Source organism: Thunnus maccoyii, chromosome 11, assembly GCF_910596095.1.
Source record: "Thunnus maccoyii chromosome 11, fThuMac1.1, whole genome shotgun sequence".
Taxonomy (NCBI): domain Eukaryota; kingdom Metazoa; phylum Chordata; class Actinopteri; order Scombriformes; family Scombridae; genus Thunnus; species Thunnus maccoyii.
This window is the reverse complement of record NC_056543.1, coordinates 20040368-20052938: the sequence shown is the minus strand read 5'-3', so window position 1 is coordinate 20052938 and position 12571 is coordinate 20040368. Positions and strand designations below refer to the sequence as shown.

The 12571-nt window shown below is 43.5% G+C and overlaps 1 protein-coding gene across 1 annotated transcript in view; it reads right to left on the bottom strand.

The window, feature by feature from the left end:
* The window catches only part of LOC121907498 (anosmin-1), a 46588-nt gene that overhangs the window by 16368 nt on the left and 17649 nt on the right, over positions 1-12571 (bottom strand). The window contains exons 3-8 of the mRNA XM_042427100.1: positions 10283-10345; positions 9712-9934; positions 5594-5778; positions 5098-5227; positions 2623-2828; positions 904-1048 (exon numbers count right to left, since the gene is read on the bottom strand). Of these exons, the coding sequence (XP_042283034.1) occupies positions 904-1048; positions 2623-2828; positions 5098-5227; positions 5594-5778; positions 9712-9934; positions 10283-10345 (952 nt within the window). The remainder of the gene's footprint in view (positions 1-903; positions 1049-2622; positions 2829-5097; positions 5228-5593; positions 5779-9711; positions 9935-10282; positions 10346-12571) is intronic.

Sequence of the window (12571 nt, the reverse complement as noted above, 5' to 3'; positions counted from 1 at the left end):
TTCGCTGTTTCAGCTAATCCCATATGGATCCGCAATCACAAAACTGCAGCTCCGTCCAGTTTTTTTTTTTTTCATTTTTATTTCAGGTAGCGCATGATTTACTTTTAATAGCAGCTACCAAGCTTGTTGATTTTTGGATGCCTTGTGACCACATGACTTTCACATCAATTTTTGAGGGGAGCCTTTACCAACACTAAAGGATTTAGCTAAAAGTATTAACCAAATAGCACATATGTTGTGTAACAAGACAAAGTGCCATGCTTGCGGTCCTGTGATGCTGTACTTAGGCACAGCAGTACTTTGAAGTAAATGCTAATGCCAGCATGCTACCATGCTCACATTGTGCTGATGTTCAGCAGATATAGTGTTTACCATGTTCATCACCTTTAGCTTGTTTTGATAACATTTGCTAATTTGTACTAAACATAAAGTGCAACAGAGGCTACATGAATGACATTAGTTTTGCAAGCATTTGGTCTGAAGCAACATACTGGATAACTTAAAATTTGACCTGATGATGGCACTAGATGGAAACTTAGGGAATCACAAAGTGATTACAATTCACCCTCAGGGAGGCATGTTTGTCTATACCAAATTTCACAACAATCCATCCCATAGCTGTTGAGAAATTTCCCTTAAAATGTCATAGTGACGCTAGAAGAAAAGTCAGTGGATTACCAAAGTTATTAGGAATCATCATCTGGGTACCATTAATGTCAGTACAAAATGCCAACCCTGACAATATTTGTTATATTATTTCAGTCTGTACCAAAGTGGTAGACCAATTGACAGACAGACTGACATTGCCATTCCTAGTGCCATACCGCTAGCATGGCTTAAAAAACATAACATGTTTGACAGCTGAATGAACAAGTGAATATTAGCAAAAGCGCTCATGTTTACCAGATTCGTTATTCTGGGTGGTGCTGAAGTGGAGTGAGGCCTTGGAACTCTTCAGTCGCACCTGTCCCCAGTACGTGACAGCCTGCAGCTCCACAGTGTAACTGCTGTTTGCCTGCAGTCCTTCCAGATCCACCCAGCTCTGAGCCTGCGACAACAGAAAAATCTTGGATGTTGGCATTTGCTTATTAACCACACTGTCACTTGAGCCTTAATTCGTAGCCCTGTCACTATGCCAGTCACAGTTCCAACTCAGCTCAGCCCCAGCCAAACCAGGCCTATGGGAAAGCCCTGCTTATTAAGAACACATGTGGAGCTGAGGAAGGTATCGTGGCGAGGAGATAGCCTTCAGGGCCTTATGAGGGAGCCATGTTATCAGAGCCTCCCAGGGCTTCCTCACTGTGTTTGACTTCCAGCATTCCACCGTCAGCGTGAGCTTGATGAGTTCTTGTTATTGACTGTGTGTGTTTTGACATTCTTCTACCAGCAGGGTGCTTTCAAAGCCCTGAGGTGCCAAAGTGGAAACCAGTAGTACATGTGTCAATAGGTGTCTGATGTCTCCCACCTCTATCTTCTCTGTGCCACATCTGCTATGCGTTTCAAAAACTAATTCAGGAGAAGACTCTATAGAGGTGTGTGCGGACTGTCTAGACAAGCTGTCTTTCTGCCCGGGTCTCTAATGAAATATGCCTCATGGATACTGATCCACAGGGATGTAGCTATGAAGTCATGTGTTACTGGATATATAATGCAAATGGATCTGATTGGACTAAATACCAAGTCATGCATATAAGAAGATCTGTGATTTATGAGGAAAGATGATTTATCTATAAGGTCAATTACATAAAAATATGTTTATGGACCCACGGCCGCAATCACATTTTACTCTTAAGGTCTGTGACATTCCAATCAATATTTGCAAACATGAATATGTATTGTTACTGTAGAGGAGAGAAAATCATTCTTAACATTATCGACTACATACTATTGTAAAAAATATATATTTGTTCTTTCTATATGATCATACGTGGTCATTAATAATACATGGTTCTCAGATGTATTTAAGCTGTTTTGTCCAGTTTTACTGACACGAGTCTCACCTTAGTTTGAATATGTATGTATGTATGAATGTAAAAGACAGGATAGGAATTTGTGAGTATAGTTATGTAACCGCTTGACTTTGAAGCTACTGAGACCTATGTTAAAAATAAAACAAATAAATATATAAATACACTTAACCAATTCAGAAATAGCTGCATTACACAATCAAAAACTGCGAGTGTGAGTAGGATATAAAACAAAAGCTCCAAAATATCAACTGCCAAAAAATTGAACAATACAAATTGAGACATTTAAGAAACATATGCCCTTGAAATCATGATTTATCGCTAAAACAAGGCTATTTATCATAATCAATGTGTTTTCTTTCAAAGCTTCACTGTACGTTCTTAGCGGTTCTTCCATCAGTATAAGGAATTAAAACAATGAAGAACACATTGCATCAATAGCCTTGCAAGTATGTATAAATAAATGCAACCCCCATTCCATGTTTATCCTTTCTTCTACTGCAGGCTTGCATGCACATTTACGCCAATGTGTTGAAGCCAGAGAAGAAGATGCTGAGATAATCTTGGATGAGACCCCGTACAGAGAAAGAGAAAGAGAGAGGGAGATGAAAACACAGAAAAGGAACACATCTCTAAGACAGGGTGAGAAGATTACCCCGTTGGTGGTCTTTCTCCTTTTCTTCTTAGATGGCACCATCGACTTGGTGGGCACAGTCCAGCTCCAGAACACTTTGTAGTGATGTACGGGAATATCTGGCTCCTCTGGCAGGGTCCAGTTGAGACGTGCTGTCAGCAGGCCTTCGTCTCCCAGCGTCACGTTGGTGACACGCAGATTGGTTGGGCTGGGGGGAGCGGATGGATCTGAAGACAAAGCAACAACAAGAAACAATACTGTCAGTGGTAACAGATCTTGTGCATCTGTAGACGTTTAGGGAGGGAGACGAAGAGGGCCTCTGGTTCTTGTATGTGACAAATTTCGGGCCAAGGCAGCTTTTTTTTTTTGCAAGTATAATTCCAGGTTGAATGTCTTACAGGCCAGGACGCCTTTCACCACTTGAAGGTTTGCATTGCAGTTGAGGAGGGGGACTAGTATGACACTGTGTAAAGTAATTAGTCCTCCATTGACAATCTGGCGTGAGATGTTATGACAGGTGTCATGTCACGTCTATGACAGCGTTCGACAGGACCGAAAGAGCAGGTCAGGGGTTAACAAACACATGCTGCTCACTTTGGCTCAACATTCCGGTACTCTAACTAATGTGCGTGTGGTTCTGAACCTATCTGTGTGCGCTGTGACCCAGCCTACTGCAGGCCTCTGATGTCAGCCCGGTGCAGGAGGAGGGGCAGGGCCACATGCCAAACGCTAGACCGGAGGGAATAGCCCTGTAATGAGAAAATGATTCATGCCACAGCCCAGTTGGCTCCTCTCCCCTGCCCTCTCCCACCTGAAACACATTTAAAACCAGTCCAAAAACACAATTGGACACATCGGTTCTCCATACCAGCTGATGTTGGCTGTGCAAGATAAATAAGCAGTCAGTTCTTACAAATTGCCCTAACAAAGTATAGTAGAGCAAAATTGCAATCAGATGATATAGCCGTACTACATAAATAACAATGGCATGACAGAATGTCCAGGAACTCATCAAATCTGTGACAGCTCTCATCAATCTATCAGCGTACTGGCACTGATTGGCCTGATTGGGGATCGTTTTCCATCCCTGCAGCAGAATCCTTTTCCCACCTGGTGTCTGGATCTGTCAGACAGCCATCCAAAATTCTCTAGGGAGCAAATGTATGATGAAGGATTGACAGGACAGGTCAACATATACACACCACCAAACACACTAATACTTTTCGTCTTTGGCACTGACTTTCAGGATTTGGCAGAACATGGTGTGTGCGTACGATCCCTGCCAGTGCTCAACCGGTAAACACTTTTTTCTATCTATGTGAATAACAAATTTAATGTGCACTGTGTATTAAATGGAGGTGGTCCACACAATGCAGACGCTATTCTACATGACACACATTTACACACACTGAAATCAAGGCCACTTCCTGAGCCTCATCAGAACATATCTGAACCAGTGGACACATGGCTCTGCCTCTACATGTCAAACAAACACACTGTATCTGATCTGGATCAGATGCAATCAAGACACAATATTATATTCACAACCTGTACTCCCTGGGAACCACACAGCAAGTGGCCTAAACTTTAACAAATGCCATCTGTAGAACAATGAGGCTATATTTAGTGTCACTCAGCACTGAAAGCGCAAGGAAGGGGAGTCGAGCTGTAACGCAGGATGCCATCAGAGCTTGTTCACTTATCTGTGGCAAAGATCTGAAGCGTGCCTACGTTACGTCACTCCCTCTGGAGGCAAGACAACACTTGCATTCATTTGAAACCTGCATATCCTGACTAATTCAGACATATTACATTTTATGTGGCTGTAAAGAGGGGGAAACCCCTGCTTTGAAGACATAAATGAATATCTGGTTGCAACACAGAAAAGAAATGTTCTGTGCACCCAGTCCTTTCTCATTACTCGCATTCAACTCGGCATCTCGATGAATTATACTTTAATCTTAGCTTGCTGTTTATATGTGCGGAAACTGTGGGGGGAAATATTTATTTACAATTCAGGTTATCAAAAATGATAAATGTCTGTTTGGGTTTATTGAATGTGATTATATTCAGTATTTAAACCGAAAAAAGAGGCAGTTTACTGATGGTGTGTGGAGCCAAGGGGTTGAAGAGTTCACAAAAGAGAGTCAAACAAAAATATTATTAAGACGTCAGTTCTTACTAAAAATACGTCTTGTAGTCCACTGAGTGAAAGGTGCAGTGCAGTGAATAAAGACACTATTATATCAAAATGTAAAATCTCTTTGAGTCAGTGATAAAGTAAACTTGTCTCACATGCAAATAAGATATGCACCACACACTGATTGTTTGCATGGCCAGATGAAAAGTCAAATCAGGTTTCAAAACTCTTTCCCAAAGACTCCACCTGTTCCAAGGTCTTAACCATAACAAATGGAGGGCAGTGGGTGTCAAACAGGAACTTCCACACAAAGCAAGGCCACACACACACACGCATATGTACATACACACACAGACCTCTGGAGGAGCGGAAGTGTTTGCTGGGTGCAGTGAAGCCGCGGGTCCCGTGGACGTTGACTGCAGCAACTCTGAACTGGTACCATCTGCTGGCTCTGATGTCAGCCAGTTGGACGTGCTCCTCTGCAGTCTGAGGGACAGATGGGGAGAGAGCAAACCGCAGGGGTCAGGGTTCACGCAGGGTCACAGCCCCATGTGAGTCTGCTTGCCACATCAGTCATCCGTGTGTTTCTCTTTACCAAACTTTAAAAGACACTGTGACTGTGAGGAATGTGCAACCGTGTGCAACAGTCTGTCAGCGCAATGCAGCACTTTCACAGCTGCAGCATGTGGCACGCTGAGACATGTGAGGCTGAAGTTACATTTTGATACATATCCCAAATATCTGATCAAAAGAATCACTCACACAATAAAAACTGGCAGGATCTGAAAGTGAAAGCATTTTATCTTCCTCATACGCCTCAGTATTTTGCACGTATGGTATGTCGATTCCTACCTGTGCCACAGTCTGCCACTCTGTGGCATCGTCCTCGCTGGGATGGATGCCATAGTTCCAGCGGCGCTGCACCACATAGAGGACGGGTTCCACGGAGATGTTGAACTTGGAGGACCAGCGGATCTCAAGCTGACCTGACGGCTGCTCCAAAAACACAAGCTCTTTCCTTGGCTTCAGAGGGACTCCTAAAAGTGCAAGATGATATTGTGACAAGAGCTAATATCACCGATCTGTGGAACATTGTTGGTGAACTTCAACATGAAAATTGTTGTTTTCCTCTCTTGGGTGAAAGTCACTTGGAAAGATAAATGACACCATCAGAGTTGGACAGATACAGATTTAAGAATTAGACATGACCTCACCGCGATAGATTTAACGCACGCTGTGGGTCAACAGCATCATCTCTCTACTGTGACAGATTGTGATATTTCCTGGACAGGGAGATGTGTTTTAGTAGCTGCGCTTCTTAGTAATGATTCACATAGTTAGCACCTAGGTATGTGAGATGGCACACATACAGTAACATCTCTCTCCCTCTCTTGTCCGGACACAAAATACACCATTACTAACATACACACATATACGTTGAGTTCATTTGCATCATTGCACTTCACATTCAGCCTTCCTGACAAAGTCAGTGTGGCCATGTGCAATAAATTAGAGATTTATTAAGTGCAGGACTGGGCCAAATGCTCAGCCAAGTCAGACTGATTCTCTCAACTGAATTTATTGCAGTTGAGACGTAGTGAGTTGTTGATTGAGCATCGGGCACAGTGATAATGAGATGGAGATTGGAAAAGCAAGTTTGGAAGTACAGGAGAAGGCCGAATACATCCTCCACTTCTCAATAAATCACAGAGCACTTTCGGACCATTATGTTAGGTCTCTGTCGCTGCTGAGCTGTCCAACACTACTGCATTTATAAACAGCATCAATACACGCTCAAGGCTACCACAAGGCTTGTCGGTAAACAACATAATCAAGACTGTGTTTTGAGTGCAAAGCATTTGATCTACTTATATGTCTATTCAGTCTTCATACAGGGCATATAAAAGTGATTGATTGACGCATTATAAAATCCTGAGAGATGGAGGAGGGTCCTTGAGCCACATGCATATGGAGTCAGTACTTTGTTTTGTCGCACTGATAACAGCTTTCTTCATACTAACAGCTGGGGGTCATTGTGCTGTGGTTTCACAGCTCCACAGAGTGTGTGTCTGCGTGCGCGCGAACAAACGTGTCACATTTCCTGCGCAATAATGAATGCCAAAGTAACCACAGCATTCCTCTGCTCCCTCTGCCTTAGCTCATCTTCCCACAAAGTCACACAAGTACTCCTGCGAAGCACAAACCACACGTGCACAAAAACACAAACACACACACACACACACACACACACACAACCTCTCTCTCTCTCTTCCGCAATATGTGGGAGGGCAGCGAATACACTTTCTCAGTTTGCTCTTTCCAAAGATAACTTTCGAGTCAGGTTTGGTCCAAGAATCATACAGTGTTCATTTTTCAACGGCCGCACGCTTACTCCATGCACTCCAAATCATGATGTAACTGCTGCTGAGGCACGATCAGGAGTATAACGTCCGTTCATGTCTTAATCATGCCAACAATTACACTCCAAGAATATAATTTTCAATACTCACGCACATACTGTCATAATGACTGCTCATAATCACAGGGGTTGCTGCTTGTTGCACAAGGACTTCCCGTAAACGGAGAATGGCTGACGGGCTGACTCTGCTCTGACACCGTGAATATAACTCGCTGAATTTAATTTCACTCTGCCACCTACATATTTTCACATACATAACTTTTTTTTCAAACCCCCCCCACCACCACCACCACCACCACCACAGCTGCTTTCCTGTCTCTCACAGTATAGTGAAGAACTGTGTGCTTCTTTTGATCAGAAAACAAGCGTAACAAGTTGGGTTGCATCATATGTGTTGCTATTTATTCCAAGGAACTGAGGACTAGAGAGAAGAATATAAAAATGAAAGAAATAGAAAAACCTAATAAAGCACCTATTTCCATACATGCATGCCATATTTTATCTGAGACACATCTCCGCTAACACATTTTGAGACTACATTAGAGAGAAGTGGATGATGTGCAACGACATTGGGGTCTTTTGATGTAAAAAAAGAAAAAAAAGAGGCTTTGTTATTCATCAAAAGCCCAGTGGGGGTCCAGTGTCTCTGTTCTTTAGACAGAGATCTTGAACACTGAAGTTTTTTTTGTCAGGCGCATACACATCGGCTGGGGACCTGGACACACACACAAACACACATCTGAGAGTGATCTCAGTGGGGGAAACGCTCCATTTCGCTCCGCTTGTGTTTGCTAATGGCTTCCAGCATCATGGATCATCATGGCAAAGGCTACACACACACTTGCACACACATAGAAACAATTACACTCTTCAAACCATGAGCAACTAATTAGACCTTTAACGCTGAGGACCAGGACAGGAATTCCATCCGAACTTTCACCAAAACGCTCAGTGTAATTCTGTGTAAATGCAGTGCTGACGGCGACCCGTCATGAGCTCCATGTCAAGACCAAATCAGCAGGGTAGGCGGCTTGATTTGAAGGTCTCACAGCGCGGTGAATGGTTTTCATTGACTGGGTCGCTGTATTGAAATTTTCAAGGTTACGCCTCTTTTCATCTTTCCAGATTAACGTGCTGTTCACCTTTTGAGCATGGCATCCACCGTGAAGTCCCTCAGGATTTTTCCAAATCAAATATAAACACTAGCATGTTCTTCTGTGTACACAAGCTCAAACTCAAAATCACATGCACTTGCCTTTCAGTAAAAGTACACAAACATGCACTTAACTACAGTGTGATTCAAAGCATACACACAGTTTATCCACAGCTGCGGTTCAAAGCTTGATTTAGACTCATCCTCCACTGCTCTCACTTCAACAATCTGCTCAACTTTGTTATGGCCTCGGGCCGCCGACAATTGTGTGCTGATGGTGTATATAATGTAGTTCCAGCGCCATCTCCAAGTTCAGAGGCTCTTGGTTCTCTCACATAACGAGTCAGCAACCTCTGAACGTCAGGCCGCCTTGGGCAGCGCTGTTAAACGGTTTTACTGGAGCAAAGATTCTTGGGTACAGACCCTCCAGCTTATCCAGCATAATTCAAAACCGGCGATATATTGCAATTTACAAGAGAAACAGCATGAGGGATGAATGGGTGAAGAACAACAAAGTGAGATGAAATAAAGATTTATGATCCAAAAGCAAGTTGTAAAAGATGATCTGCAGTTGGCGTCACTGAGATTTAAAATTAATGCTTGACAGAGAAGGATTAATTGGTTCAACACTATATATGAAAATTATGCAAACTGCATCGCTTAATCACATTAAAAATATGACGTTTACATTGGACCTTTTTCAGATATGAAACGTCATTTCTTAAATAGGATGAATAGAGAGGCCGTATCCATGATTCAGCCGACGAACCGTGCTAATCTGGCCCCTCCTGGAAACAGCGCCGAGCAATAACTAAATAAAGAGATGAGTTGTGGAGTACACGGACAATTAAGCAGCTCTATCAGTGCAGGCGGTCTAATGTTTGGACGCTGTGCATTTATCTGTCAATGCGATTTGCGCTAGAACTCCTTTCTTCATCTAATCAAGAAGTTATGAGGTTTCTGATGTGTTTCATCTCATAATTTATCAATGTGTTTTCATTTAAGGTAGTCTCTCTCTCTCTCGTTGCTTGATCAGTGCCAGAAATTCACACTGACCTGCCAGTGGATCAGTCATTACATACTTTATTTGAAATTATCGTTAAGATCCCAAGGTTTTCAAAGATACCAAATATGCTCAGCAGAATTGTGGGAATTTGTGTAAAAACGATGCACAAGACATCTAGAATATTATGATTTGATCAAATGGCACAACAGAAACATTTATTTAGGTATTAGGTTTACACAACATTTTGTTGCATTAATGTATTAAGAAATCACAAGCTTCTCTATTACTGTGTTTATGCAATACAGTAATATGGGAAAATAACAATTTGTTGTGGCAGAATCTTTTTTTTTTGCAATATAATGTAATGCAAGACTATCAGCTTGTTGTATTACCTTTGTAGAGGTTCTTAGGCAGCTGACAGGTGTGGCCGCAGCCATTGGAGCAGCATTTTTTGACAGCTGAACACTCCCCATCCTCCTCGCAGCTCTCCACGCAGGCTGCTGCAAATCCACTGGCCTTCTCCGGGGCAGGACAGTCTCCCTGCTTCACCCCCTCTACCGACTTCAGGAACTCACAGCTCGTAAGACATTCATAGTGCTTCTTGGGAAAGAGGGGCTGTGGAGTAAGGGGGAGAATGAGAAGAAGGAGAAGGAGGAGGAGGAGGAGGACAAGGAGAGGAAAAATATATGTCACATTTCTTTTCAAGTCCAACCTGCCTGGCTGCAAACATGCAGCCCTGTGAGCTAACAGGGATTGTCCTGTTTACATTTCAGCTTATGACTCACAGCAGTGGTGAGTACATTAAACAGCTTTGATTCAACCTCACAGAGAGTGGCGGTACTGTCCAGAAAGAGTTACTTCACACTCCTCTCAAACTTTCCTTTTATTGAATTTTCCCACTAAGTATGTGAAGCTCAAACACTCGAGTCTGAGGCAACCACGGTATTTGTGGCGGTGACATACCTCGCATAAATCCTGGCACTGGTTTTCCTTCAGGTCCCAGGATTCCTTACAGGGCTCCAGGCACTGTGAAAAGGAGAAGGGTGTCAGTTCTTCAAAGAGTAAGCCACATCAAAGGGCTGCTGCTGTGGGGAAGGTGCTTTTCTGTGCTTGTGCGCTGGCTTCCTGACAGGTACCTCACTCAGCCACTTCCCCTACACGTTCACAGTAAGCAGTCACACCTCTTTTTGTTATGAGATGCCCAACATACCTTCAAAGGACATATATAATCTTCTACAAAAAGCAAACAAGGGCAAAAAGGGTTCATCCGTTACGAGCAGACAGGCACGCCCTGTCTCTAGAAATCTACTGATGTTTGGATTTTGCCTAATGTAGCCCCTGACAGATTCCCTCTTCACGCCTTAACACTACTAGCCTCCCATGCTGTCTATCTCTCCTTCTCTTCTTGCCATTTTTCCCGCTCCTTGTGTTCATGTCTGGGCCTGATGCTGTCTGGCACTGGCACCAAACTCCCTTCTCTTTACCACACTGAACAGAGAGTGCTTAATAAATGATACACTTGGTTTAATGTTCTTGGGATTCCCTTTTTTAACACGTGGAACAAATTTACTGAATGTTTGGCATAGGCGCGGGATGAAAGCAAAACCTCAGCTTGAGCGCAGCTCAAAGTCATTTTGCCAAACATAATGGGATGATAAAATTTTAAATGAAAGTTTACCAATCTAGTCAAACGGCTTTAAATACAACAGCTCACCCTGAACGAATCAAATTCAATAATAGCAAATGTAATAGAACACAAAAGCCCATGCACGTCTAACAGAATCAGGCAGATGCTGCCGCAGGATAGGGCGTGCGTTCAGACGGGACTCAGAGAAGCAGTGGCGGGTGGGGTGGGGTGGGTGGGTGGAGGGGGGGTCTCATGTGCTCCTGCTGCTGGCCACAGAGAGCTGGTGTGAAAGAGAAGAGCAAGCTCAGTCAAACACACAAACCTCTGCCAGGCTGCTTCTGTGTAGCACTGGGAGCAGCCCAAACCACACCAACCGGAGACCTGCCAAAGTCACTCATTCAACTCCATTTAATTTAGACTCCTGCACCAACTACAGCACTAAGACAAGGCATAGCAGTAAATTTTCAACACATTCTCCTACATTCTTCATCTGGGGCAGTTCAATATGTTGGGAGATATGATAGGGAGAGCGGCAGTAATGACTCTGAGGTGAACCTTTTAGCCACAAAAAGACAATCAATCTCCTTCAAACAAACTATCAGAGGAATGAGTGGTGTTACGTAAGGTACAGTGCAGAAGACTGGTTAAATGAGGGCACCTACTGTAGCGAGTACATTAAACACAACGTTGATGTAACAAATTTCACGTCTCAGTCAGGGGGCCAGGGCTGTATTTATGAGTCTTTAATTTGCTCATTAGCTAGCTCTGTCGTTATTATGCCATTGCCAGTGAAAAGTTTATTTGCTTTTTATTGAGTGCGGTGGACGGGCACATGATGAAACATAAACCTTGCTTCTGGAGGAACACGCTGCAATCAGGGCCACGCACACGCCTGCCAGCACTCAATTACACTCAGCTTCTCTGTCAGCTCTCCGCCTTGCACAGCCTCGTCTCGGGCGCCCGGCAAAAACTGTGTGGACAGTGTGTTGAATGTTTAACAGCCTGTTCTTCGACACAGAGAGGGTGGAGGAGGTATTTTCTTAATTACTTCAGAGGAATATAGATGTCAATCCAGTGATGATATAAAATAAGTGTCAGAGGCAGAATTGGACACCCTGGAGGGAGAGCGCATAGTTATGACCGCTGAGAGCTCCAAAAGAAACTGCTGTGGTTTCTGCAGAGCTGATCAGGTGAAACCGCTGGAACACCGCAGAGTTTTAAGATGACATATAAGCGCAGTTGCCGCATCCAAAATTTTTCCTCACGGTCCAAAGAGTCTTTACAGTTTTCTCATCATCTGCTATTAATAATAAGGTGACCTTCTATCATTAATTCTGTTCTCAGTTCTGTCCTATAAGAGCGGTGCCTGCGGCACAGACAGGCAGTAGCAGCAACCTCAGCATCCCAGCTTCACACAAGCGCCGCGCCGGAACAATGAGGTGTTGAAGCAATAACTTGCGCTGCACCAGCGTCTGAAGGAAATTCTGCCAGTAGACGCACATGTTAAAGCTCCCAAATCCCTTCTACAAATCACTGAACATACACTCATAAGCCAGGGGATCAAGCTCATTTTACTCATTGAAAGATCCTGTGTGCACGGACTGAATGCATTCCATTGGCTTTTC